The 27609-nt window shown below is 49.4% G+C and overlaps 2 protein-coding genes across 4 annotated transcripts in view; both read left to right on the top strand.

Annotated features, from left to right (window-relative positions):
- Positions 1-17630, top strand: part of dgkzb (diacylglycerol kinase, zeta b) — a 22066-nt gene extending 4436 nt beyond the window's left edge. Inside the window, exons 2-33 of the mRNA XM_026172340.1 lie at positions 497-605; positions 1174-1269; positions 1609-1686; positions 1764-1820; positions 1896-1964; positions 2351-2422; positions 2557-2673; positions 2741-2815; positions 2954-3055; positions 3233-3315; positions 4779-4839; positions 4921-5034; positions 5825-5965; positions 6049-6127; positions 7969-8024; positions 8105-8167; positions 8490-8563; positions 8695-8806; positions 8938-9137; positions 9404-9504; positions 9778-9869; positions 10486-10555; positions 10629-10669; positions 10894-11084; positions 11330-11416; positions 12191-12259; positions 13703-13737; positions 13904-13947; positions 14052-14172; positions 14829-14865; positions 14953-15052; positions 16689-17630. Coding sequence (XP_026028125.1) covers positions 497-605; positions 1174-1269; positions 1609-1686; positions 1764-1820; positions 1896-1964; positions 2351-2422; positions 2557-2673; positions 2741-2815; positions 2954-3055; positions 3233-3315; positions 4779-4839; positions 4921-5034; positions 5825-5965; positions 6049-6127; positions 7969-8024; positions 8105-8167; positions 8490-8563; positions 8695-8806; positions 8938-9137; positions 9404-9504; positions 9778-9869; positions 10486-10555; positions 10629-10669; positions 10894-11084; positions 11330-11416; positions 12191-12259; positions 13703-13737; positions 13904-13947; positions 14052-14172; positions 14829-14865; positions 14953-15052; positions 16689-16805 — 2863 coding nt within the window. The 3' untranslated portion in view covers positions 16806-17630. The remainder of the gene's footprint in view (positions 1-496; positions 606-1173; positions 1270-1608; positions 1687-1763; positions 1821-1895; positions 1965-2350; positions 2423-2556; positions 2674-2740; positions 2816-2953; positions 3056-3232; positions 3316-4778; positions 4840-4920; positions 5035-5824; positions 5966-6048; positions 6128-7968; positions 8025-8104; positions 8168-8489; positions 8564-8694; positions 8807-8937; positions 9138-9403; positions 9505-9777; positions 9870-10485; positions 10556-10628; positions 10670-10893; positions 11085-11329; positions 11417-12190; positions 12260-13702; positions 13738-13903; positions 13948-14051; positions 14173-14828; positions 14866-14952; positions 15053-16688) is intronic.
- Positions 17631-19735: 2105 nt separating this feature from the next.
- On the top strand, positions 19736-27594 carry mdkb (midkine b). 3 transcript variants are annotated; one of them, XM_026172337.1, is made up of 5 exons: positions 19736-19908; positions 21488-21576; positions 23048-23218; positions 24418-24576; positions 27121-27594. In XM_026172337.1, exons 1-5 carry the CDS (start codon positions 19751-19753, stop codon positions 27138-27140), a joined length of 597 nt encoding a protein of 198 aa, XP_026028122.1. In that variant the 5' UTR covers positions 19736-19750; the 3' UTR covers positions 27141-27594. The 3 variants fall into 3 exon arrangements, with proteins under 3 accessions (XP_026028122.1, XP_026028121.1, XP_026028124.1); XM_026172336.1 differs by having other exon boundaries at positions 23045-23218; XM_026172339.1 differs by lacking the exon at positions 19736-19908 and adding an exon at positions 20594-20787 and having other exon boundaries at positions 23045-23218.
- The last annotated feature ends 15 nt before the right edge of the window (positions 27595-27609 follow it).

Genomic DNA, 27609 nt, shown 5'->3' with positions numbered 1-27609 from the left:
GTCTGTGTGTGTGTGCGTGTGTGTGTGTGTCTGTGTGTGTGTGTGTGTGTGTGTGTGTGTGTGTGTGTGTGTGTGTGTGTGTGTCTGTGTGTGCGTGTGTGTGCGTGTGTGTGCCTAACATCTTAGAAGAGTAGAGACACTGTGCTCAGTGTTGTCCAATCAGAGCTCAGGAACCTGTTAGCTTTTTAAGCTAACAGGAAGTATCATTTAGGATCAAACTGTGGGCGTGGCCTCATTTAGCCCCTGCAGGCACAGATAATCTACCCTGAAAGTCTCACAGTGGGTTCAGATCAGATGTCACTCACATGGATGCAGCCGCCGTGTGTTTATGAACATTTGAAACCCAAACAGCCCAGAGGAGGCGTGGCTCCTCCTCCAGCATCGCTGCTCTCTGAGCGCTCTTCTGTGTGAAATCATGTGTCTGAACACTTTATGAACACTGTTTCTGAAAGCAGAGCCGCTTCTTCAAAGCTCTCCTGGTCTCTTGTCTTTGCAGAAAAGCCATCTCGAAGTCGGGCGCACAGCACGCCGGGACTCCAGCCAACGTGTCGACGTCCGGTGCGAGCGAGTCGCCGCAGGAGCCGAGCAGCACCGTCGACTGGAGCGTGAGTTGCCTCATCAGCTCGCTCTCTGCGCAGATTTAAACAGTTCCTCCAGACGAACACGTTTCTTCTGGTCCAGACACAATAAATGTTCGATCAGGTCAATAACGAGCTCCTCCCGTGTAGCGTCGGGGTGATCCACCATCTTTATCATCCTCACCTCATGGAGCTCAGACCGAGGAGACTCATGGTTTATATTTCTTCCATTTCTGAATAATCGCAGCAGCAGCTTCACCTCCTCCCCGAGCTTCCTGCTGACTGTCCCATAGTTTATTCCAGCCTCGTGCAGGTGTGCAGCACGCACCTGATGGCGATCTGTGATTGGCTGATTGTAATGCATGTGCACACAGCCAGGATATGTAGATGTTTAACCTTTAGGTTGATTTTCTGTCTTTTTCCTTTAAATAAAATCCCAGCGTTCATTTCTCTGTGAGCAGACGTGCACATCCGGCAGGGATCGATCCGTTTTCCCCACCGTAGCTCGCCACGAGGAACACGTCGCTGTGCACATCTGTCCTGCTGCGCTGAAGCGTTTGGTTTTCACCTTGAAGCTGCTGTGTTTCTGTCACAGGATAACGCCCAGTACGGCGACCACATCTGGTTTGAGACCAGTGTCTCCGGAGACTTCTGCTATGTTGGAGAGCAGTACTGCATCGCCAAGTCTCTGGTGAGTCCGCCAGGAAAAACGCTTTACCTCACTGATGACGCCAGTTTGTGTTTAACAAATCATCTTCCTTCTCTCACCCCAACCGATGGACCCGCCCCTCTTTGTCGGAGGTTTCTTCCTGTTAAAAGGGAGTTTTTCCTTCCCACTGTCGCCACTGTTGCTCACAGGAGATGATTTTGGGGTTTTGTAGCGTCTACCTTACAACATAAGGTGCATTGAGGCGACTGTATTTGTGACTTGATGCTGTTTACAGAGGCTTGCAAAAGTATTTGTCCCCCTTGAACTTTCCCACATTTTGTCACATTACAGTAAATGAGTAAATCTGATGTTTGTCTGCAGCAAACAGACAAAGGGAGGAAGAAATGTGCCGGGTGTAAGATCTCGGTGCACACCGTGTGCTTGGAGCAGCTGGAGAAGGTAAAAGCCGAGGCGCCGCTTTGGATTTACGCCCTCGGGTGTTTCCTGTTTCCTCTCCTCACGTCTCCTGTGTTCAGATTAATTTCAGGTGCAAGCCGTCGTTCAGGGAACCCGGATGTCGAGCCGTGCGAGAGGTCAGTGAGAGCAGATTCTTTAAAGCCTGAATGCTGTGCAGAGACGAGTTCTGTTAACCAGCTGTTGTCTTTCAGTCCAACGTCGTCCGGCACCACTGGGTCCACCGGAGGCGCCAGGCGGGCAAGTGTCGACAGTGCGGGAAGGTGAGCGTCCGCTCGCCGTCGAACGGCTTTTATTGCTGTTTATGTTGAAAAACAAACAGAGCCGAGAAGATGATGACAAAACTGTTTATTTGAGCCTTCATTACGTTGGTGTTCCCCAAAACCGTCCAGCTGACCGGGTTGGAGTCTTTGCTGGGCCAATGCTGGCCCCCGGGCCTGATGTTTAATACCCCTGGTTTAAAAACAGCTTCTTATTTCAAACTGAGGTCAGAAGCTTTGGAGCTGACTCAAGTTTGAGGTAACAGAGGCAAAGAAACGAATAAATGATGGCTTATGAGAACGACGCAGCGTGAGCGATGAAGACGGCACACAGGAAGGAAACGCTGAAGACGAGATGCAGGTTAACCTGAGTCCTGTCTCACCCACAGGGCTTTCAGCAGAAGTTTGCCTTCCACAGCAAAGAGATCGTCGCCATCAGCTGCTCGTGGTGCAAACAGGCGGTGAGTGCTCGCTTTTGTTCGGGTTCAAAGTTCACTGAGAAAGGCCAACGAGCTAAACCGATCGTCCCGGCCCGACGCCGCGATCGTGCAGGTGCTGGATGACGCTCTCAGCTGACTTCCTGTTTGTGTTTCAGTATCACAACAAGGTGACCTGCTTCATGCTGCAGCAGATCGAGGAGTGCTGCTCTCTGGGCGCTCACGCCGCAGTCATCGTCCCGCCCACCTGGATCATCAGGGTCCGCAGGCCACAGGTACAAACACACACAAACACACGCGCGCGCACACACACACACGCTGATGTCTCTGTCCTGTCTGCAGTCGTCGCTGAAGTCCAGTAAGAAGAAGAAGAGGACGTCACTGAAGTCTAACAAGGCGAGCAAGAAGGGCGGAGAGGTGAGGAAGTGACGTCATCGTTGTTTTGATCCTGACAGCTGATTGGTTTAAGCTGTTAGAGGTCAGACTGAGAGCTCTGAGGGTCACGTCTGTTCACGGCGTTGGGGCTCATGCATTAACCTTTCTTTTGGTTCTCAGGTCCAAGATGGCCGCTGGAAGCCCTTCCTGGTGAAGCCCCTCCCCTCTCAGCTCATGAAGCCTCTGCTGGTGTTTGTGAACCCAAAGAGCGGTGGGAACCAGGTACGGTCATCCTCCAATCACTCACAGAAGTAGGAAAATGACCAGAATGCACTGCACGGCGAACCCGAAGCCCAAAAGGCAGACGCAGAGCGGCGCTGGGCGGTCATGTGACTCCTGTGTTTTGGATCGTTTCCTCCAGCTTCTCATCAAACACCTGTTTCTGTCTTCTCCTCTCAGGGAGCAAAGATCATCCAGTCCTTCATGTGGTACCTGAACCCGCGGCAGGTGTTCGACCTGACGAAGGGCGGGCCCAAAGAGGGGTGAGACTGCCCACTCGTATCCTGTGACCTCTGACCTCACCGCTTCAGTTAGACCGAGCAGATCGTGGGGCAATGAGGATGAACTTTGACATCGTAACGGTTTGGCATTGTAAACTCAGCTGCTGTGCTAACCTTTGACCTTTAGTGGTGGTGCATCATGTTCTGGGGAGACGCGACGACCTGAAAAAGGTCCAAAAGAGACACGCAGAGAGCACAGGTAGCTCAGTGGATAGGAGGGCGGAGCCTAAATCGAATGAAGCTTAACTGATGAAAACCTGTCATGTGATTCCAACACTCGGGTCTTCTGTCCTGTCGCCCTCCCCTCACGCCCAGCTGGTCGCAGCAGATGGCCCCTCCCTGAGCCTGCTGGAGGTTTCTTCCTGTTAAAAGGAGTTTTTCCTTCCCGCTGTCGCCGAGTGGGCCTGGACATGCACTGGCTTCAGCAGCGGAACACGTCTGGCACTGCGGGATTTGATTCCCTGCCGTTGTAGTGTGTTACTGATGGTGACCTTTGTTACTTTGGTCCCAGCTCTCTGCAGGTCATTCACCAGGTCCCCCCGTGTGGTTCTGGGATCTTTGCTCACCGTTCTCATGATCATTTTGACCCCACGGGATGAGATCTTGCGTGGAGCCCCAGATCGAGGGAGATTATCAGTGGTCTTGTATGTCTTCCATTTTCTGATGATTGCTCCCACAGTTGATTTTTTTCACACCAAGCTGCTTGCCTATTGTAGATTCACTCTTCCCAGTCTGGTGCAGGTCTACAATACTTTTCCTGGTGTCCTTCGAGAGCTCTTTGGTCTTGGCCATGGCGGAGTTTGGAGTCTGACTGTTTGAGGCTGTGGACAGGTGTCTTTTATACAGATGATGAGTTCAAACAGGTGCCATTCATACAGGTAACGAGTGGGGGACAGAAAAGCTTCTTACAGAAGACGTTACAGGTCTGTGAGAGCCAGAGATTTTCCTTGTTTGAGGTGACCAAATACTTATTTTCCACCCTGATTTACTAATAAATTCTTTACAAATCCTACCATGTGGATTCATGGATTTTTTTTTCACATTCTGTCTCTCACAGTTGAAGTGTACCTCTGGTGCAAATTACTGACCTCTGTCATCATGTTAGGTGGGGGAACTTGCACAATCGGTGGCTGACTAAATACTTTTTTGCCCCACTGTAAAATGGACTGAGGCTGTCAGATAGATAGATCCAGCGCAGCACCTGCGATACCTACAGCGCGCTCTAATCGTGTCACCACCGCTTCACCCTGCACTCCCTCAGTGGCCTTAGATTTGTTGGCCTCTCTCCATCTGTTCAGTTCATTCTAAACTGAAAAGAAACTAACAACGCTTCAGCGTACGATTTTGTTCTTTGCTCTCATATGTGCAGTCTGCCTCCACCTTCCTCCCTCAGCTTCCTCCTCTGTCCTGCACTCACATTTTAAAATCTGTCGTGTTTCCTGCAGGCTGGAGCTGTACGCCAAAGTGCCCAACCTGCGGATCCTGGCCTGCGGGGGGGACGGCACCGTGAGTCACAGACGCTTTATTCCTCACCAGTATTTAACCAACAGATGATGGTTTGTCATCAGCGTGTCTGTGTGTGTGCAGGTGGGGTGGATCCTATCTGTTTTGGATCAGCTGAAGCTCCGCCCTCAGCCTCCTGTGGCCATCCTGCCACTGGGGACTGGCAACGACCTGGCAAGGACTCTGAACTGGGGAGGAGTAAGTTAGTTCCACCACCACTTCTGATCATTTCCAGTTTGTTCTCATTCTTGGGCTCCAGAACAGCTTTGCATGGTTCACAGTCAGAATAATCTTTCTTTTCATGACACCGGGCCTCAGTGTAGCTGCTCCGTCTGAAGCACGCCACTTTAGCCCCTCCAGGCCCCTGAAATACGTCCTGTCTCCATCCTGTCATCCTGTTGGTCAGCCTCGGTTGTTTTTAAATGTGCTTTATAAATAAACTTGACTTGACTTGACTTGACTGTCACCCCCAACCGGCACACGGCTGCCCTGATCCTGGTTCTGCTGGAGGTTTCTTCCTGTTAGAAGGAAAGGGAGTTTTTCTTTCCCACTGTTGCCAAAGTGCTTGCTCACAGTCTGATTATTGGGGTGTTCTCTGTGCTTTACCTTACAATATAAGGCGCCTGCGATTTGTTGCAACATAAATAAAATTGAATTGAATATCATTTAAAGATGAACGTATGAGTACAGGTGTTATGGAAATTAGCTGTGGGGACCAACAGTTTTTAACATGGGACTGACTCACTGCTGCCTCTGCTGGGCGTCAGAAGAACTGCAGGTTGTTTTGTGAAGGTTCATAAAAATTCAGCTTAATCATAAAAGTGGAGAAGCTTCACTGCAGTTTAACGCTGAAGCACGTTCACTCAGAGGACTCGTGTAAGAAAATCGTCACGTGTGGATCATTGTGTGAACGCTGCTTCTTCTTCTGTGAAAATAGGAGCCAGCATTGCTCCTTGTGTAACTCGTCCTCTTCCTCTTCTTCTCCCAGGGCTACACCGACGAACCGATAACGAAGATCCTCTCGCACGTGGAGGACGGCAACATCGTGCAGCTGGACCGATGGAACCTGAACGTGGAGGCAAACCCAGAGGCGCGGCCCGAGGACCGGGACGAACACCAGACAGACAAGGTGAGTTTAACGCCCACCTGCGAGAGCCGACGCCCACCCGAGGAGGATCTGACGGTCCGTTTCATTCTGCTGCTTCCTTTCAGCTCCCCATCGACGTCTTCAACAACTACTTCAGTCTGGGCTTCGACGCTCACGTCACGCTGGGCTTCCATGAATCCAGAGGTCAGTACGCTCACAGGCGCGTCCTGAAATCCACCATCATGTCTTTGATAGTTGAGCTGTCCCCTCCCCCTGACAGCGTGTCCACGGCTGGTTTAATAAAAGATGCACGATGACTGTGCCACAGTTTGCATCCGTACTTTAAAATGGTTCTAGCACCAAACCTGTTCCCACACGCTGAAGAACAAACAAAAACGGGGACAGGGCGCCCCCTTGTGGAGCATGACTCTCTAACAGGATTATTACTGATGTAAAGAGACTCCGGCATGACGCCGCTCCACGTTTGTAGGTTAACAAGTTATGAAGAGCGAGTGTGGCTGTGGCGTCCTCCGCTCCTCTGTGGGGCATTCAAATAACACAGATAATAAGTTAATGGAGCCCTGCGACAGACTGGCGACCTGTCCAGGGTGTACCCCGCCTCTCGCCCTATGACAGCTGGGATAGACCTGTCCAGGGTGTACCCCGCCTCTCGCCCTATGACAGCTGGGATAGGCTCCAGCGCCCCCTGTGACCCTGAAAAGGATAAGCGGAAGCGAATGGATGGATGGATAGAATAAGTTAATGGCTAAAATGCCAAAGCAGTAAAGAAGCCGGTCCTGCTGGGTGTCTCTTCCTGCTAAAAGGACCTTCTTCTGCCCCACTGTCGCAAAGTGTGGAAGCAGGACGGGACAAGAACCCGGGCCGATGAGGTCGAAGGTTTTACCCTCTGTCAGGCTGGACATCTCAAAGGTCAGGGGTCAATAAAGTCAGAAATACAGAACTCATTCCCGTTTCTTCTGGGTCGGGATCGAATCGCTCGGATCGATGTTCAGCACACGAGCTGGCTCTGTACTCGAGTACTCTGCAGGCTCTTCTTCGTGGGCGGCTTTTACAGCGGGACGTTCATGTGTTGACTGAGGGCCCAAAGCAGAGACTGCCAGCTTTGATTCAAAGTCTGTGCAGACAGACGCGTTACCGCGAGGACGTCTTACGACTTTGTGTCTGAGACTGGGAATATAGAAACGAGATGACCACAAAGACAAATGAGGAAGTGAAAACTGCTTAACGACATCTCACCAACCAGCCGTCAAAGATCCCTCATACTGATCTTTGATTGGCTGATAGTCTTCCAAGCACCGGTCGCTCGCCGTCAGCCTGTGACCCAGCGTGTAGAATGAGTTTGACCTGAGAGTACGCAGCTCTGCGATGGGCCGTTTAATCACCTTTCGAACCGGCGGTGACACACAGGAAACTGCCACAGGTGTGGCAGGTCCACAGGTGTGGCATTCAGGGTGGCAGCTCGAATCCTCCTCTGATCAGAGTGACTCAGCTGGGAGTAAAATCCCACTCCTCCAACAGACGGGAATGTTGGATTTAAAACCTCCTGTAACCTTTGACCTCTCGTGTTGTTTATCAGCTTTGTAGCAGAGCTGAGTTACAGCGCTGTCTTTACCATTGCTGTACTTTCACTGGTTAGAAATGTAACTTCCTGTTTCTTCACAGGAAGTCAGCAGCCTGTCAGGGGGCTCTGTACTCTGGGTGACGCTCACTCCCCCTACAGGCTAGAGAACAGCGGTGCACGGAGCCAGTTTCACACCTGTGAGCTGGTACCTGTGTCTCTACACAATAAAAGGCTTTCACTAGTTTCCAGGCCTACTCAGAACATCTGGACTCATCAGCAGTATTTTTCCTGCACCTTTAATCTTCTTCCAGGACCATAAAACATCCGCTAACAGCTGTTTATGTCTCATGTGATCATTAAAAATCTGACCAGAATCAAATCCTGTGAAATGAGTCCAGCTGTGTGGTTTGGGGGGGGTCGGTGCTGTGGGGTCTGTTTCAAACTGTTGCTTTGATCTTTTCAGAGGCGAACCCCGAGAAGTTTAACAGCCGCTTCAGGAATAAGATGTTCTACGCAGGGGTGAGTGTGTCCTCGTGCGGCTGCTGTGCTGGTCGTTCACACGTAAACATGTTTCTAATGTGCGTGCGTGTGTGTTTCAGACAGCCTTCTCAGACTTTCTGAGCGGGAGCTCCAAAGACCTCGCCAAGCACATCAGAGTGGTGGTGAGTCGGGCTGAAAAGCTTAAACACACGTGTGACTGAGCGTCGTTACAGGTGAGCGAGCTCGTTACGGCCGATGACAACCAGTCAGTGCCTGTGATGCACCGCAGCATGAATGCATGGACTGTGGATAAAGATGGCTGTAGCCGCACTAACACCACCCGCTGGGATGTGGCGTTTGAATCTTGAGTTTCTGGGTTTTTTGGAGCGACACGTGATGACATTTGAACGAGAGAGTTTCTCAAGCCTCTGCAGCTCACGGCTGTGGCAGGAAGCACGCGGAGCAGCGCGCTCCTTTATAAATCCTCGTTTCCTTCCTCCTCAGTGTGACGGGACGGACCTCACAGCCAAAGTCCAGGACCTGAAGCTGCAGTGTCTGCTCTTCCTCAACATCCCCAGGTACGTCTTCAGCCTGGTAACAAACATCTTCCACATGCACACCGTCTCCCTCGGTGGAACCCAGCCAGTAGATAAACTGGAAATGCTGTGTTAAAGTACGAGTGCGCGCTTGGTTTGTCTACCTGCTGCAGGTACTGTGCTGGCACCACGCCGTGGGGCAACCCCAGCGAACATCAGGACTTTGAGCCTCAGCGGCATGACGACGGCTGCATCGAGGTCATCGGCTTCACCATGACGTCTCTGGTGAGCGTGCAGCCGCAGACGGCGTAACCTACAAACACCACATCAGACCACACCGCGCCCCGTCACAGACATACATTTACTGATGTAAACGCTCGTTTGGTCCAGTTAAATCTTTGCTCGTTTGTCTGCAGGCCACCCTCCAGGTGGGCGGTCATGGCGAACGCCTCCACCAGTGTAAGGAAGTGACCCTCACCACCTTTAAGTCCATCCCCATGCAGGTGGACGGCGAGCCCTGCAAGCTGGCACCGTCCGTCATTCACATCAGTCTGCGCAACCAGGCCAACATGGTGCAGAAGGCCAAGAGGAGGATCTCCATGCCCCATCTCAATGAGTACGTCTGGTGTGCGCACTGACCGACCTTTCATTGGTCGCTCAGTAGATTCCTTTGCTCTCATTGGCAGTCGCAGTAACAGGAAGTACTGAGCAGACTGTCATAGCTGCTATTAGCGATGGAGTCCACAGGGCTCGCTTCAGCCCACTTCTATTTACGCTGTAGATAAATACCATCACGCGTATGCAGATGATGCAAGCGGCTTAAATGAATCAGATGATCTCAGTTCGTGTTCGGTGACTGAATGATGGCGTGCTTGTGTGCAGTCAGCAGCCCGTTCCAGAGAAGCTCCAGATCAGGGTGAACCGGATCAGCATGGCGGCGTACGAGGCCCTGCATTATGACAAAGATCAGCTGAAGGAGGCGTGTAAGTGTGAAGGACTGGTTATCTGCAAAGTAGCAGCAGTGCTTCCAGTCAAATGCATGTTTAACTGTGTTTACTGTGTTTGGGGCACGTTGGTTTCATCGGACTGGGAACCTGCTGGTTCAGTCCTCAAACCAGTTACTGTTGATGGTCTTTAAAGTGCCTCAGTGAAAGAGACAGACTGTTTCCACTATCACGAGTCACTTGTTGTTATTTCAAAGCAGAATCCAAGCACATGCTGCACGTTTCTCACTTTGACCTTTATGTTTCCTGGAGCTTTGCCGCTGGGAGTCATCACCGTCCCCGGAGACAGCGATCTGGAGACCTGCCGCCTGCACATCGACCGTCTGCAGGACAACCTGGAGCAGGTACAGCGTTGTGGGCAGGAGGAGTAATCATTAATCTACTGATTCATATTTAAAAGACTGCAGAATGACACAGATACCTGGCAGCTTTTATATGAGAATATAAGAGCTGACGTGAGCCGACCGACTTAATTGTGACGTGTTGGCAATTTAAAAATGAGACGACCTTTAGTGCTCAGACTGCGATCGTTGGGACAGGTTACCTGTCACCTGTGAAATCCTCCATCGTACTTCCTGCGGTGCGAGCGAACCGTCGGGCTGCTCTGAGAGGGTGAAACTTGTCACGGCGTGACACATCAGACACTGATAGCGAGGAGCATCAGGGCGCGGTGTAAGGGGAAGTGGCTGACTGTGTTGTTTGTAATAAACCTCAGCTGTGACCCAACACCAACCGAGAAAAGCTGCACAGACGAACAGCAGCTCGCCGTCCTGCAGCACGAGTGTGCCATCGGTCAGGAGAGGCGGGGCTCTCGGTACGAAGAGTCTGATGGAGGCTCTCACTGTTATTTGATTACATTTGGACAGTTTCCCTCTGCTCCTCCCGTGAAATGTAAAAGTGAGTCTGTGGTGTCGGCTCTGTGCGGCGGTGCCTTTCACGCTTCTCTTTCTGCTCCTCCAGGACGGCGAGGCGATGAAAGGCGAGAGTCTGTCCTCACACAAGCTCTCCATGAAGTGGTGCTTCCTCGACTGTAAGTCCAAGCCGACCTCCTCCGTTCGCACACAGACCCCGACCTGCCCAAACGCGCTCTCTTTGTCTTTCAGGCACGACGGCGGATCGTTTCTACAGGATCGACCGGGCTCAGGTAGGAACGCAGCAGAGAAGCACCTTTACTGTGGCGAGGTGGAGTCGCACATCCATGCTTTTCTATGTCTGAGTGCGTCCACGGATGATGGATGCAGACGGGAATCGAACCGCCGGCCTTCAGATTAGCAGACTGCACCTGCTGATTGGTGCAGCTTTCTTTCTTCTGGCAGTGATGATGGATGAGCTGCAGCCAGGTGTGTCCTGATGTGTCATTTGTTTCAGGAGCACCTGAACTACGTGACGGAGATCTCTCAGGAGGAGCTCTACATCCTGGACCCGGAGCTGGTCTCCAAGGAGACGGTGGGCACCTCCCCCAGCATGCCCGACCTGGTGGACTCGGAGGAGCACCAAGACCAGCAGTTCGCCTTCCCCTGCTCGCCGCCCTCCCCCACCTCCCCTACCTCGTCACACAGGTGAGAGAAGATGTGATCTACGGGGACCGAACAGTTTGTGTGTTTACCTTAACTCGCTGCTGCCTCTGCTGGATGTCAGAGGAACTGCAGGTTTTCGCCCTGAAATAAGCTCCTGGTGTTTGAAGTGCCGTTTCCATGGAGCTGCTCGTCCCTCTGCTCCCCGCTGGGACGCCGCCGCCACTCGAATCACGATCAGAAATCAATCATGGGGGGCAGGAATAAAAACAGCGCTGTGTTTGTTTCAGATCCCGAGATCAGAGGAAGAGGATCTCCAGCGACAGCTCCGTGGTCGATGCTTTGACTCAGAGCGCCTCTAAGACCGCCCTCTGCAGGTAGCAACACGCACTCGCACACCTGCTGCTGGAGGAAGTGTTCAGATCCTGTAGAGTCAGCTGATACTCGGGTCCGCTCAGTGAAATCTGTTTGATATCTGTAAACACAAATAACAGGAATGAGCAGTTTAAATGTGAATACTTCGTTCCATGAGAGCGCCCCCTGCTGGCTCGACCACTGCGCTGTCTGCTTTTTTTCACGGCACAGTGGTCCCACGCCTGCATTAATAACAGACTGTATATAAACGATGGACGCCGCCTGCAGTCTAAGTGACGTCCAGGAGGGGGCGACTCCTCTGGTCTGTGAGATAACGATCGCTGATCTTTGACTCAGTGATTTTGGTCCCGTCAGAGCCGAATAGGAGCAGGGGAGGGTTCAGGGCGGGGCTTGAGCCTGCAGTGTCCCTCGGACCTACGTCCATCTTTTATTAAGAGTCTACTAACATTAATACATCAAATTTGTACGTTTTAAATTGGCACTTTGAACATTTTATCCCCATGAAGGCTTTGATGCTGCAGTTTGTGGTAGACTCATGTGCCCACATCGTTCTCGTCAGACTGGCTGAAAGAAGCTTCGTGTTTCCTTCACTCCTTCGTTGAGGTTGATGCTTTGTTAAGTCGTACAAAGTTCCTGTATTAAACCCAACACCAGTCCAGATGTGCCATGTGACCGGCGTGTGAATGCGCCCTCGTGTCCACATGCCGGTGCTGTTTGTTTTCCATGTGCTGCCGCTGACTCACCTGTCACCTGTCCATGTTGTCTGTGATCTAAAGGCGAGGAGCAAAGATTATCAATGTGCATCGCTCCAACACAGCCGCGGCTGATTTCAGACCCGTCATTAGGTACGACTCCACCTGCTTCCTGTCTGCTGTTTCTCTGAAGCTCCTCATCATCCACACACACACACACACACAGACACACACACAGACACAGACACAGACACAGACACACACACACACACACACACACACACACACACACACACACAGACACACACACACACACAGACACACAGACACACACACACACACACACACACAGACACACACACACACAGACACACAGACACACACACACACACAGACACACACACACACACACACACAGACACACACACACAGACACACACACACACAGACACACAGACACACACACACACACAGACACACACACACAGACACACACACACAGACACAGACACACACACACACACACACAGACACACACACACACAGACACACACACAGACACACAGACACACACACACACACAGACACACACACACAGACACACACACACACACACACACACACACACACACAGACACAGACACACACACACACACACAGACACACACACACACAGACACACACACAGACACAGACACACACACACACACACACACACAGACACACACACACACACACACAGACACACAGACACACACACACAGACACACACACAGACACACACACACACAGACACACACACACAGACACACAGACACACACACACACACACACACACAGACACACACACACACACACACACACACAGACAGACACACACACAGACACACACACACACAGACACACACACAGACACACAGACACACACACACACACACACACACAGACACACACACACACACACACACACACAGACACACACACACACCTGCCAACATTTCAGCTTCACAGCTTTTTTTGTGCCTGGTTTGTGATGTCATGGTGATGTCAGGTTGTTAGCCAATAAGAACAGCCCAGCCTCCTCCTCTTTAACGCTAATGAGAGCCATAATTTACATAATGAGTGACATCAGCGCCCCCTCCTGGACATTCATCATAATATCAGAAGCCATGTCCATCTTTATTATACAGTCTGTGGCCTGAGGTGCTTTGGCGTCTGTTTGTGCAGCTCTCTGATTGGCTGTGGCTCTGCAGAATAAAAACACGCAGCTTAACTGCAAGACACCGCAGGTGCTCAGAACGCTCGCTGTAATGCAAGACCATAACGAGAGCGTCCCTGCTGCACAGACTCAGACCTGGCTGACACACAGTGACAGATTAGCTGTGCGTGTGCAGCGGTTTGATCCCAGGAGGACACGCACAGACGTGCAGGCGTGACACCCCTCATGATGTCTCGGTGCGAGAAGAAACTGTTCACGAGGCGGGCGGCTTTCAAAGCCCCCGATTGTCCCGATCACCCTGCACCTCAGATTTAAGCTCCTCCCTCTGTCACATGACAATCTGATGACCTCCTATCTGTGTCTTCTCTCACCAACAGACCTCCTGCTGCTACCTCACACGACCCTGAAAAAGGTAAAAACCCTCCTCCTCCTCAGTTCTGCTGTTGAACACTGTGAGTCTTCAGCGTCAGTTCCAGCGTTTGTCCAGCAGAGGGAGCTGACAGGCTGTGTTCTGGACTCTGCTGCGTGAATTTAAAGTGAAAACAAGTGTAACCTTGTGTCTGTTTCCTGCTCTTCAGATGCAGAGCTGATCAGCTGCATCAAGAAGGAAAACCTGGACCGGGTGAGTGTGGACGTATTGATCGTTACGAGTATTGATTTCTGATTGAGGAAAGCGGTTTACTGAGCATGTGCACTTTGGAACAAATCGCTGTATTTGTTGTGCAGCTCCGAGAGCTCCACCAACAGGGGGCGGACCTCCTGCTGCAAGACGGAGACGGCTGCACGCTGCTGCATCACGCCGTGGAGGCCGGCTGCAAAGACATCGTCAAGTACCTCGTCGACAGCGGTGAGCGAATCGTTTGTATATAAAGGCTAAACGTTAAGAAACCTGATTCTGATGACTGAGTGTGCAAAGACGGCTGAGGCTGCTGTGGTATTTCCACTCTGCGACCGAGCCGCCAGCCTCACGCCACGCTGCTCCTCCTTTATTACACTCGGCTCGTCCTCGGGACGAGTTCTTCGACTCCTCAGATAACGGTCAGGAGAGAGCTGCCATACCTGATCCGTGATCTAGAGAAACGCTCGCGTTTTAGGGCGTTTCTGGAGGTTCTCATCAGAAACTAGAAGCAAAGTACGAACTAGAAAGTTTCAGTCACTGAAGTAAGAATCTAAACTTGTGTAGTTGGACCTTGTCATCTCCGAGCTCGTCACCCTGAGACGCCTCACTCTCACGTCCTGCCCGTTGCTGTAGCTCTCGTATGTGAGCCCTGAGCTGCTCCTCTTCGTCCCCAGCAGCAGGTGATCGTGCACACAGGTGTAGCTTCTTTGTGGGGTCAAATCAGGTCGTACGAACGTGGAAACAGGGAACGAGGAGTCGATCCACTTCGACTGTCCAGTCACAAACTCGAGCTGCTCCTCGTAGCATCACGTGCTGTCGCCGCCACATTAAAGCGCTCTGATGTTCGTCTGTGATGATGACTCTGTTTGTCTCGCTGCTTTCAGTGCCCACGTCCCACCTGGATGTCACCGAGAAAGAGACGTGAGTCAGCTTCTCCTCCATTCGATTCCTCTCCTGCTGGACGAGGCTCGGCGCCTTCATGTGCGTTTTCGTTCTTGTTTCTTTCAGAGGGGAGACGGCGCTCCATAAAGCCGCCACTTCCTGTCAGAGGAGCATCTGTAAATACCTGGTGGAGGCCGGAGCGTCGCTCATGAAGACAGACCTACAGGTAAAGCAGGAGATACTTCGTGTCCATGCTTCCATAGAGATTGAAAATGTGACGTCATTAAGGGGTAAAACCGCAAAGGATTCTGGGAACTCGTGGCAAGAGGTACTAACCCACGCAGGCTTTCAATTGAAATCAGTCACACAGCGATAAAAAGAAACACAAAATGGCAGGAAGCTGTTGCATTATTAACTGCAATAGCCGGTTTTATTTTGAAAAATGTGTGATCTGGTTTCCTGCCCTCCTCGCCTGCTCTAGTTAATAGCAGGTCGAGCGTGTTAGGAGTGTGGCGTTCCTTTCCTGCGCTGGAAGCATGAAGACACTTAAAGTCCCACTCCAGGTGTTTCACCCACTCAGACCCCACAGCAGCATCCGTTATAAACCCTGCTGGAGGGCGGCGAGGAGCGAGTGGAACTCTGACAATCTGGACAATCGAAGCTTTTGAAGACGCTCCGTTGCCAGAGTGTAACGGGAAAAACAACAAAGCTTTTAAAATGTACTTTGCATCCGTACAAAAGCAGAACGTTATCTGGTGACGCAGGTACAGCAGGCGGCGCAGCGCCTCCTGCTGGCTGAGTGAGCAACAGCGCGGCTCGGGGTGAAGCCGCATTATGTTTGCAGCGGCGCCCTGAGCTTAGAGATGACAGCCGGGCCTTCGCCATCCGTGCACGGTGTGTGTGTGTGTGTGTGTGTGTGTGTGTGTGTGTGTGTGTGTGTTTAGAGTTCAGGTTTCTGCTTGTGAATGAGGCCCAGTGTCTGAAGCTGAACATCAGCTGTGCCAGAGCGGAGCAGGAGCTTAATAAGAGACGAATCAACATGAAGCAGCGCATGCGTCTGCAAATCACGATGTGGCGTCCCAGCTGCTGCTCTGCGCTGGTTGGTTCCTCCGTGCGCTCCGTTTTGTGCTCGTGGACACAAAGAATGTGAGTTGGTGTGATCGGTCGAGCTTCCCGCTGCACGAAGCCGTTTGCGTGTCGTTCTCAGGCGCAGTGACGGCCACCGGCCGGAGCACAGCCACCGCGCTCTAAATGGATCTCCAGCAGTATTTGACCCACTTCTATAAAGTGATTAATGTTGTGTGTCACTGAGAAACGAATCGCCGCGGGATCCCCCGGCCTCGCTCCGGCGCATACAAAAGGCCACGGCTCACCGTCGCCATGGTGAAGCCAGTGGTAACAGGAAGCAGCCCATAATCTGAGTTTCTCTTTGTCTTCTCCTCTCCAGAGGAGGAAAAGAGTTCATGTGTTATTTAGTGTCTAGATGCACCGAGCAGCTCGGAGCCTTCGCTCCTTCTGCTCTGCAGTTCGTCTGACGTCCAGCAGAGGCAGCGTGTTTGCAGCCCGATACACAAACTGTTCTCCAGAGATCATTTCCTCCTGCATTACGCCCGTTTTCATCACTCACCTGGATTAGAGGCGTGGCCTCTTTGACTGACAGGTGGACAGTGACCCAGGCGGCTGTAGTCTGCTCGGCTGAATCGCATCATGTGACCACTGATGTCCGCTGTGAGGTCACACTGAGAGTTTGATGAGTGAAATTTGAGGGTTTTATTTGCAGCTTATTGAAAGGTGACCGTGGAGGTAACGGAGCTGACGGTGGAGCCCGTCGGCTTTCTTAAAGCTCTGCTCGTCTCTTTCAGGGGGAGACTCCCAGGCAGCGCGCCGCCAACGCCAACGACCCGGAGCTGGCTGATTATCTGAAGAGCTGCCAGCATTACCAGATGATCCAGCGAGAGGACCAGGAGACGACCGTGTGACCTCCCGAACACCTCGCTCCTCCCGCCCTCCTTCGTATTTATCTGCGTCCTCTGCAGAGAGGCGCCGGGTCTCGGCGTAGACGGCAGCGTCGTGCTTCTTGTCTGCTGTGCGGGGGCAGGGCGAGTTATTGTTGTGTTTTTGTCCAAACGCCTGAAAATCCTCCAAAGTACCCAACGTAACAGCGTAAACGCGCCTGGACACTAAAACAAAGTCAAACTAGTTTCCTCTTCAGGCCACAAAGACTCTCAGATCTGGCTCAAACTGCATTTTGAATACGTCTTTATCGACTGAACATTAGCGCTCTGACCTCCGCGTGAAGACGTGCGACGGCGAACAGTGGCGGCTTTCATCCATCTGCAGCTGAACGCTTTCGCCGCATCACAGAAAAGCTGCAAGTGTGTCTTCTTTAAGCTTCTAGTGACCTTTTGGATGTATTTGTTTACTGGACAGAAATAAGTGTTTGGATATTTAACTTAGGCTCACTCAGCTTATTTATGAAGTCTTTGTAGAGATGTAACGGATTTTGTTTGTGATCAAACTGAACTTTAGAGATTTTAGTCACATACGAGCGTATTTCTTGTAACTTGTCACCTGACTGTAAAGCGCGATGCTTCCTGTGATGTGTGTAAATAGCTGAGACGCCCGGTAGACTGGTCAGTGTTGGAAACGTTAAGCTGAAGCTCTGCCAAAGCAGTCACGCCGTAGGATTAATAATCACCTTTAGATAGCAGGCAGGGTGACATGATGCTGTATGATATTCAACTAATAACTGTTTGGTTTGATCATTTCTGAGTGACCTGCAATAAAGCATGTCAGCAACACTCTCCACGCCCATTTATTCCCATAAATAATCATTGGTTTGTTCATGTTTATGTTACTTCGTCCCTAAGAGGACCAGAAGTCTCGAGTAACAACAACAAAAACACAATCTCACGCTTTGTGCTGCATCCAGTGGGCGTCTGTTTCCTGTCAGCACTCACCTGTGGTTTTTAACCCCGCCTCCTCCTCAGGTGTCAGGCTGTCCCGTCACTGAAGAAAACACCACCTGTGTCAGCTTACCTGAGCCCGCAAGAACCAGAACCTGGGATGGGCTGAAGTCACTGCAGGTCTCACTGATAATGTGAAGTTTATTAAAAACATGATAATATTTTGAAGATACAGAACAAAGACACAACTTTTAAAAAGCCATTTGACAAAAATAAAACATAAGAAAGAGAAAAACCAACATGACAAAGAAAAAAATGCAACACAACAAACTGAGACGTTCAGCAGATCCAGACTTTGTCAGCACAGCCGGAAACGTCGACCTGCTCCCGGCACCAGGGACAGGAAACATGACGCAAGCTGGGCTGTTAACAGTAATTCAGCCGCTTCTTGAGCGGCGTTTGCAGCCTGAGGTTGGTGCTTCTGCCTCACCTGAGAGCCGTTAGCACCCAAACAGGAAAGGCCCTTCCATCAGCGTCCATCGTGGATCCTCTTTTATTTTCAGCGTGTGTGTTCCCCTCCGCATCAGCTGTCAGAAATGCTCAATGCTCTATCAGGTTCTGCAGATGACGCCTGAAGGTGGCGCTGCACTCTGTCGGCCTCACGGAGGCCTGTAAAGCATTTCTGCTGGTTTTAAAACTCGATCATTGTGTTATTAGGTCGTTACTGATGAACAGCTCCTCGCTCTTTTTGTGCTTTAGTCTAACATCTGACCAAATCAGTTCAATAAGAAAAACAACACCAAAGCACCGAGATTTTGCTTTAGTGAAACCTTTTGTGTTTTTACATAAAGAGAAATCTTCAGAAACCTGGACGTCATAAAGCGTCTGACACTTCGATTAGTGACACTCGTGTTTTACACACAGACCCATAATCACCGTTCACGCAGATGAAATAAAGTCTGTTTCACGACTGTTAGAAGTGAAAGAGAACAGCAGAGAAACCCACTGACACTAAACTCTCGTGGAGTCCTGAGGGCGGAGGAGGACCTGACGGAGCACAGGTTTCGTCTCCAGCTGCAGTTGTTGTGCCAAAAAGTGATTTCCAATGTTTTTGTGTATTTTTTATGTGTAATATCTTTACGTATGTTGGTAAACGGACAAAGAGCTTTTATACAGAATAAAATTATCTTCATAACGCTGTGTTATTGTACTGACATTGTAACCAATCCGCTCCTTTATCCCTACTTAAAATGTTTTTACTGAACTGTCGTAATGTCGCTTCTGTCCTCTTGGTCAGCTTACTCTGACAAAAGACGTTTTTAATGTTAATGAGATTTGTTTTAACGGCATAAATAAAGGTTCTATAAAAGTCGCTGCCAAAAACTGATCGCAGCTTCTACACGGATGTTGTTTGTGGCTCCAGATGACTTTATGTCATCCATAAGCGATGCATTTGACATGTTTCACATGTTATAGCCCAACAAGTTACTTATAGCAGTTTGATACGAGCAATCAGTTTTTGGCGCACCGTAACAGGGGCTTCCACGCGTGACTGAGCCATCAGCGCGCCTCGGCTCGGCTTTCACTCTGCTGCCCCTCAGAAGGGCTGAACATCTGGCAGCTCGTGCACAGTTAGCGCGAGCTTACACGTTTCCTTTGTTGTGCTACAGTCAGAGGCAACACCACGGTTACTGTTACCACACAGAACAAAGACGCGCGCCACCATCAGGCTGTGGAACATGTTGCCATGTTCACTCTGACCCAAGAAGTTTCAAATCGTCATGTTTTTAAAAAGTATCCCATTACTTTTGTAGTTAGATTCCTTCTTGCTGCTGGCAACACGAACAGTTTCTCTTTGTTTTTTAAGAAGAGTTGCCTCGTGCCCTTTTACCCACACCGAGTGTTTCCTAGAAGCCGTTCCACCTGAAACTCACCTGAAAGTCACCTGACACGCGTCTGTGGGCTGACGCGCACTCCACTCCGCAAACATTCACGCACACATTCTGCATTTCATGTAAATGAGCGGAGCTTGTTTTGTTCCTGGAGACTGGATTAAAGTGTGTGATGTCACCGTGCGCGTGCGCGTGCACGCGAGGGGTTGTTCGGGAGCTGCAGCTGAAGCAGCGACAGAAAGCGAGACTGCACCGCGCGACCGGCCGCTCCTCTCCAGCCCGAAGTAAGTGTTTGTGCCCATACTTCTGTTTTCACACTTTAGGTTGATTCTGCTGCTGCGGCTCATCGGCGACGCGGCGCGACGCGCTTGTTTGCTTGTTTGTTTAGCTTCAGTTTAATCTTGTTGTTTGTTTACTCTTGAATGTGAAGGAAGGAAAGGCAGCAAGGGATTAAGGAAGGAGCCGAAACAAAGACATGAGACAGAAACGGGAGCGAAGGAATCAGAAGAAAGACAGGAAGCGGAACGAAAGCTCGTTTTACTCAAAGCTTTACGTTTTTGACTCGTCTGGAGCGTCTCTCTCCAAGTCACCTGTGTGCGCTCTGATTGGCTGCGGGCAGGTGAGGGGTTCGTGCGCGCGGCCTCCGGTCGGCCTCCGGATGCCAGAATGAACCCCGAGATCCAGGAGGAAGTTCTCCTGATGTCGCCCCTGCTCCTGAACCAGAGGGAGCATCCCACTGCTTTTCTTTGTTTTCTGATGCAAATACGTTTCCATTCAGGGCGGGGGGCGGAGGGGGCTCCTCGGGGGTGGCACAGAATCTGTGTTAGGCTTTAGAGAAATGAAACCAGGCTAGAAGAGGCTTTGTTTTGGGCCAATGAATCAGTATTCTTTTGAGGGGAACTCTAAAGAGCTCATTCAGACGCTGCTCGGTCGCCCCCTCCCTCCCCCTCCCCCTCCTCCTCCTCTTCATTGATGGGGGGCAGACTGGAGACCTGCTGAGAGCCGGTTCTCTCCTCATAAAAGGCCGCAGGAGGAGCGAGAGGAGCAGGATTTGCTGTGCCAGCTGACATGTGAAAGAGGACCATTGCTTTAATGGAGGCTGAAAGAGGAGTCTGTCATCTCGCAGCACAATGACAGCAGCGAGGGAGAGCAGGGCCTTCTGGGTAATTGACTCTCTCTCTTTGGAGGCTGCTCTCCATTTGTCCCCCGAGCCGACGGCTGCTGTTGCTGTGTGATGATCGCTGCCGTCAAACACCAAAGGAACGTGCTAATCCTGCAGCACACCACAGATACGTGCAAAACAACAGCCGAGTGTGTGTGTGTGCGCTGACAGCAGCTTCTGCATACATTAGCCCACTTTCATAATCCCACTGCTGCTGCTCTCACTACAATAGCCAGATTACTGGGCTGAGGCGCTGTGATACGGGAGGAGGTGAAAAGATTTGGTTTGGTCTGAATGTTTGAACCATCTGGCTCGATGACCCGCGTCCAGGCTGCGGATCAGCACACACACCACAACTCAACTCACATTCCTGTTTCAGCACAGACAGAAGTCCTGCTTTTCCAGCTCTTTGTATTTTGGCTGTGGATTCGTGTCTCTGTGATTCTGTGTTTGTGTTTCTGCGTAGTTGCTCTCGTGCTTCTTTGTGGCTTCGCTGTAGCCTTTCCGTGTCTCTGTCTCACCGCGTGGCTCTTACTCGATCGGCTGCAAACATTAGAAACAAATGGAAGGTGTGGTTGTTCGTGGCAGCGCGTCCAGGCCTCTGCCTGCAGGGTGTCCACCTCTTTCTCACTGCTTGTGTTTGACTGACGTTGTATTGTGATGAATAATGTGTAAGTGTGAGTGTGTTTTTGTTTCTGCAGAATGCGAAGTTTGTTCTCAGTGACGCTGCTGCTGCTCCTGGCCCTGACGCTCACCGCTGAGGCCAGCAAAAGAGCCAAACATCACAAAGGTGTGGCTGTCCTTCATGTTCTGTCACCACACCGGGAAAGTCAAGTTTCTCTTCTTCTTCTTTTGTTAAAAAAAGTGCATTCCCAGGAATGCCTGTCACCACAGCAGGCATGCACTCAAGTAAAGCATTAAAGGTTAACGAGCATGAAAAACAAGTTTTTCCTGTCGGAAAACATCCAAAAAACGCTCTTACCAGTTTTCATCTTTAAATTCCAGACTAACTCAGGCAAAGCTTTCCCTTCTGCTTTAGTAATGATCTTTGTGTAAATGACTGGAATATAGTGACTGTGAAGCATTCAGTCCAGAGAGCTGCTGGAGACTAAAGAGGAAAAAGTTTCACGAAATGGACAAAAACACAATAAGACGTGTTTCAGGTGCAGCTGAGCTCGGCTGTCAACAGATTTGTTTTTCTCAGCGTCTCATGCTGATGTACAGGAGCTCTCCCCATACGGAAAAGAAATAGTAAAAACTTATATGTGATTACTCATGAAAGTGGCCACTTTCTCATTACTTTCATATATTGTTTTAGGAAGTATCCAAAACATACAAGTTTCATTATATAATTTTTCAAGGGATCTTATATCTGGTTTCACTCTTGTATGCTTTTCATACAAGTTTCACACAAGACAGATACAAACTTTATAAGATTCATATATATCTTTTCCATATGGGTAAGCTCTCACTCTATTTAAATATGACATTTGATGACCTCGCTGCACTTTAATGACGGTATAAAGCCGTGGTTTGACCACCACTGGGATAGTTTCCGGGTTTTTCCAAGACTAGCTGCACAGGCAGCGGGCTGGAATACAACAGGAAACAAAAATCTGTTTGAGATCATAAAGCGATGCAAATGCAACGACCTGCAGAAGCTCACGTTAACATCCAGCTGAAGCAGACAGTGATGTTGTTGCTGTGAGTGGAGTCGTTTTCATCACAGCAACGATGTGCAAACGTGTCTGAGCGGGCCGTGGCGGTTTGGAGACAGGTTTCCTCCCACCAGGTGACCTGACCTGTGCAGAGGGTGAGAGTGTTGCAGGTTCATCCTCTGGGCAACTATTTGCTCACTGCAGCTATTTGCAATCAGTTGATGACGGTGCAATCACAGATCATTCCTCGTCACAAGTCCTAGTTTTATTCCAGTGTGACTGAGCTATAAAATCCCTCCTCACCTCACGCTGTCAGCACAAAACAAACATCAAAGAAAGAAACACTCTTCAGATTCAACAGAAACGTCTTTTAAGAGGCAGAAAAGCTAAATTTATCAGAGTGTTCAGTTATCCAGGTGGAATTAAACCACAAGTACAAACCTGTTCTTCTCTTTAGCTGAAACAAAGCAAAATGTTCTGCATGAAAACATTTTATGAGGCCACAAAACGTGAAACAGAAAAATGGCCTCCGGTGTGTTTAAACCATGTTGTGTCAGCGTGTTTGAGCCGCTGCAGGTGTCTGACCGACTCTCTGCTCAGCAGGCAGGCATGACAAGTCCCGGACGACCTCCGAGTGCTCCCCTGCAGAGACTCGGTACGGGAAGTGCATACCTGAACACGGAGACTGCGGGGACGGTGTGAGAGATGCCACCTGCAAAGATCGCACCGACAAGATTCCCTGCAAGATCCCCTGCAACTGGAAGAAGGACATCAGTAAGACTCCACACAGCTGACACCACACAGGGCAGAGCTCCTCCGGATGGTCACAGGGTGGAGCTCAAGACACAAACTCTAACATCTACACATTTACACTCGGGGTTCGCTGCCCTATTAAACGCTCTGAATTTATCTCCAGGACATGATTTCTCCTCTAAAAGACAAAAAGCTCCAATAATGCATTTTATTGTCTTTGATTTAAAACAGTCAAACTACTCTTTCAAGGATGTTTGATATAAAGGAAGGTTGGAGATTGGCCTATAATTAGCTAAGACTGCTGGGTCTAGAGATGCTTTTTGAGTAAAGGTTTAACTACAGCCAGCTTGAAGGCCTGTGGTACATAGCCGATTATTAGAGATAGGTTGATCATATTTAAGATCGAAGCATTAATTAATGACAGGACTTCTTTGAGCAGTTTTGTAGGAATGGGGTCTAAAAGACACGTTGATGGTTTGGAGGAAGTAATTATTGAAGTTAACTCAGTATTCTTAAACTTAGTTACAGCACTTTCAGAAAGACGTCTACTGTGATCAAGTCTACTCCCCACTGCTGTGTAATCAATTATTGTAAATGTAAATGTTATCAGGAAATGATCAGACAGGAGAGTGGGTGGGTTCTGACAACACCCCCGAATGACTTGGGGGTGTTGATTCATTTAAAACAACATAATCATCCTGCTGCAACCAGGTTTCTGTCAGGCAGAGTAAATTGATCTGTTGATCAATTATTAAGTCATGTACTAACAGAGACTTGGAGGAGAGAGACCTAATATTTAATAATCCACATTTCACAGTTTCACTCTTCGGTGCAGAGGTGGATCTTTCGTGCTTCTCCAAAAATATTTCATATTTCTTACTAAAATCACTGAATGACCCTGTGAAGCCATGAAATAACCACCAGGAAACTCAAATGTTTCAAAACGGGTGTTTATTGAAAGAAAAGATTCAATCTCATTTTGAATAAATGAGCTGTAATTGTATTATTTTTTCTACATTTGGCATTTTTGTGACTTTATTCAGGTTTTATAGAATAAAAGAAAAATCCCACTGATGATTCAGAGAAGTCAAAAAGTCATGTAAATGTGCCAATCAATGAAAAATGAATCAATTTAAATGAAGCTGGCAGCGATGCGTCTGGGAGGCAGAGGGGGGAACGTGCGGCGGCTTTGTGGGTTCAAAGTTCAAATCTTCTTTCAGGTGACTGCAAGTACAAGTTTGGGCCGTGGGGAAACTGCGACGCCACCACCAACACCAAGACCCGATCAGGGACGCTGAAGCGAGCGCTGTTCAACGCCGAGTGCCAGGCCACCGTCAAGGTGTCCAAACCCTGCTCCCCCAAAGTGAAGAAGGTCAAAGGTGAGAGTCCTCAGTAACCTTTAACAGTCACTGCAACAGACGACGACACGATCAAGTCACGTGTAGCTTCTGATGATGCTTTCGTAGCAATACTGTGCAGCACCGTCGTGATAAAAATAAAAAAGCCACGTTGAGCTCAGACGCCACCAACATCGAGAAAATGGAGGAGGAGCTTAATGATGCCGTTGGTGTGCAGTCAGAGGCGGATCCTTCACTCTTATACAGAGACGAAAGGTTTTAGAAAGGATTTCAGGCGAGTAAAGCAAAGAGAACATTTGACTTTGTGTTTGTAAAGCAGCCACAAGATGCCAAAAATCGCTGTTTCTGCAAACCTGATCAGAATCTCTGAGCGTTTACAAAAACTACACTGAAGTTCTGAAGGAGGCAGGGCTAAAGGCCAGGTGAAGGTGGCTCACCTGGTTCAGCTGGAAACTCACGTGCACAAGGCTGCAGTTTCCACGTTATACTGTCAGATAAAGACTCAACAATAATACTCTGAAAACCAGCAGGAGACAAAAAAGTTTATCTAAAAAAGGAGTTTTTCCTTCCCACTGTCCTACTTGCTCATAGGAGGTCGTATGATTGTTGGGTTTTTCTGTGTGTATTATAGTAGCGTCTACCTTACAATACAAAGCACCTTAAGGTGACTGTTGATGTCATTTGGCGCTAAATAAATACAGTGGAGCAAAAAAGTATTTAGTCAGCCACCGATTGTGCAAGTTCCCCCACCTAAAATGATGACAGAGGTCAGTAATTTGCACCAGAGGTACACTTCAACTGTGAGAGACAGAATGTGAAAAAAAATCCATGAATTCACATGGTAGGATTTGTAAAGAATTTATTGGTAAATCAGGGTGGAAAATAAGTATTTGGTCAATAACAAAAATACAACTCAATACTTTGTAACATAACCTTTGTTGGCAATAACAGAGGTCAAACGTTTACTATAGGTCTTTACCAGGTTTGCACACACAGTAGCTGGTATTTTGGCCCATTCCTCCATGCAGATCTTCTCGAGAGCAGTGATGTTTTGGGGCTGTCGCCGAGCAACACGGACTTTCAACTCCCGCCACAGATTTTCTATGGGGTTGAGGTCTGGAGACTGGCTAGGCCACTCCAGGACTTTCAAATGCTTCTTACGGAGCCACTCCTTTGTTGCCCGGGCGGTGTGTTTTGGATCATTGTCATGTTGGAAGACCCAGCCTCGTTTCATCTTCAAAGTTCTCACTGATGGAAGGAGGTTTTGGCTCAGAATCTCACGATACATGGCCCCATTCATTCTGTCCTTAACACGGATCAGTCGTCCTGTCCCCTTGGCAGAAAAACAGCCCCATAGCATGATGTTTCCACCCCCATGCTTCACAGTAGGTATGGTGTTCTTGGGATGCAACTCAGTATTCTTCTTCCTCCAAACACGACGAGTTGAGTTTATACCAAAAAGTTCTACTTTGGTTTCATCTGACCACATGACATTCTCCCAATCCTCTGCTGTATCATCCATGTGCTCTCTGGCAAACTTCAGACGGGCCTGGACATGCACTGGCTTCAGCAGCGGAACACGTCTGGCACTGCGGGATTTGATTCCCTGCCGTTGTAGTGTGTTACTGATGGTGACCTTTGTTACTTTGGTCCCAGCTCTCTGCAGGTCATTCACCAGGTCCCCCCGTGTGGTTCTGGGATCTTTGCTCACCGTTCTCATGATCATTTTGACCCCACGGGATGAGATCTTGCGTGGAGCCCCAGATCGAGGGAGATTATCAGTGGTCTTGTATGTCTTCCATTTTCTGATGATTGCTCCCACAGTTGATTTTTTTCACACCAAGCTGCTTGCCTATTGTAGATTCACTCTTCCCAGTCTGGTGCAGGTCTACAATACTTTTCCTGGTGTCCTTCGAAAGCTCTTTGGTCTTGGCCATGGCGGAGTTTGGAGTCTGACTGTTTGAGGCTGTGGACAGGTGTCTTTTATACAGATGATGAGTTCAAACAGGTGCCATTCATACAGGTAACGAGTGGGGGACAGAAAAGCTTCTTACAGAAGACGTTACAGGTCTGTGAGAGCCAGAGATTTTCCTTGTTTGAGGTGACCAAATACTTATTTTCCACCCTGATTTACCAATAAATTCTTTACAAATCCTACCATGTGGATTCATGGATTTTTTTTCACATTCTGTCTCTCACAGTTGAAGTGTACCTCTGGTGCAAATTACTGACCTCTGTCATCATTTTAGGTGGGGGAACTTGCACAATCGGTGGCTGACTAAATACTTTTTTGCCCCACTGTAAAGTTGAATTGAATTAAAAACCTGTTTCTTACTCGTGCTCCAAGCATCTGAGCTCTGAGCCATAACGCCGTCTCCCAGAGATCTGATTGGTCAGTAGGTGTTGCTAACCTGAAGCATTAGCTGCTGAGGCCGGTCGGCAGCACCTTCAGATTCAGACCTGATGATAAAACCTGATCTTCCTCGCCTCCACCAGAGCAAACGTGCGGGATTCATCATGGGGAACGATGTTGTAACATGAATGTCTGATGCTTTGCTTCCTCAGGCGAGAAGAAGTCCAACTGAAGGATGTACCGCGACAGAAGACGGCGGCGTTTCGTCCTCTTCCTCAACGATCGTCTTCCCTCCTTTGAATACACAAAATGAGAGACTCCTCCAAAACACATCGACCGCCTCTCCTTGCTTTTGATTCTTGTTTTTCTGGTTTCTGATTTGATGTTTTTCTGGATTAAAGCTTTTCCGACACTGTCCCGCTAGATGATGAGAATAATCCTCGTAGCTGATAGTTTGTTAACCATTACACTGAGATAGTCCTAAAGCTTGTACAGTAGCCACCTGTGAATTCAGACTAAACTGGACGCTGGTCCTCACGGGATCGTCACGAGTTTGTTTGTAGGCGAGTTTAGTTTTAAAGAATCTGAGAAAATCCTCTATGAAATCTATTTTTTAAACTATAGATTATTGTTGCTGCAGGATGAAACTGTACAAATAAGCAAAATAAAGACTGTACATTGCTTTGGTGAAGACTCTGGCG

This window comes from Astatotilapia calliptera, chromosome 7 (genome assembly GCF_900246225.1).
Source record: "Astatotilapia calliptera chromosome 7, fAstCal1.2, whole genome shotgun sequence".
Lineage (NCBI taxonomy): Eukaryota > Metazoa > Chordata > Actinopteri > Cichliformes > Cichlidae > Astatotilapia > Astatotilapia calliptera.
This window is presented reverse-complemented; position numbering and strand designations above follow the sequence as displayed.

Coding starts and splice junctions, on each gene's coding strand:
- mdkb (XM_026172336.1), top strand. CDS start 19,751: ATGAGCGGAGCTTGTTTTGTTCCTGGAGACTGGATTAAAGTGTGTGAT. Junction 21,577..23,044: donor AAGAGCCAAACATCACAAAG/GTGTGGCTGTCC, acceptor CTCTCTGCTCAG/CAGGCAGGCATGACAAGTCC. Junction 24,577..27,120: donor CAAAGTGAAGAAGGTCAAAG/GTGAGAGTCCTC, acceptor TTGCTTCCTCAG/GCGAGAAGAAGTCCAACTGA.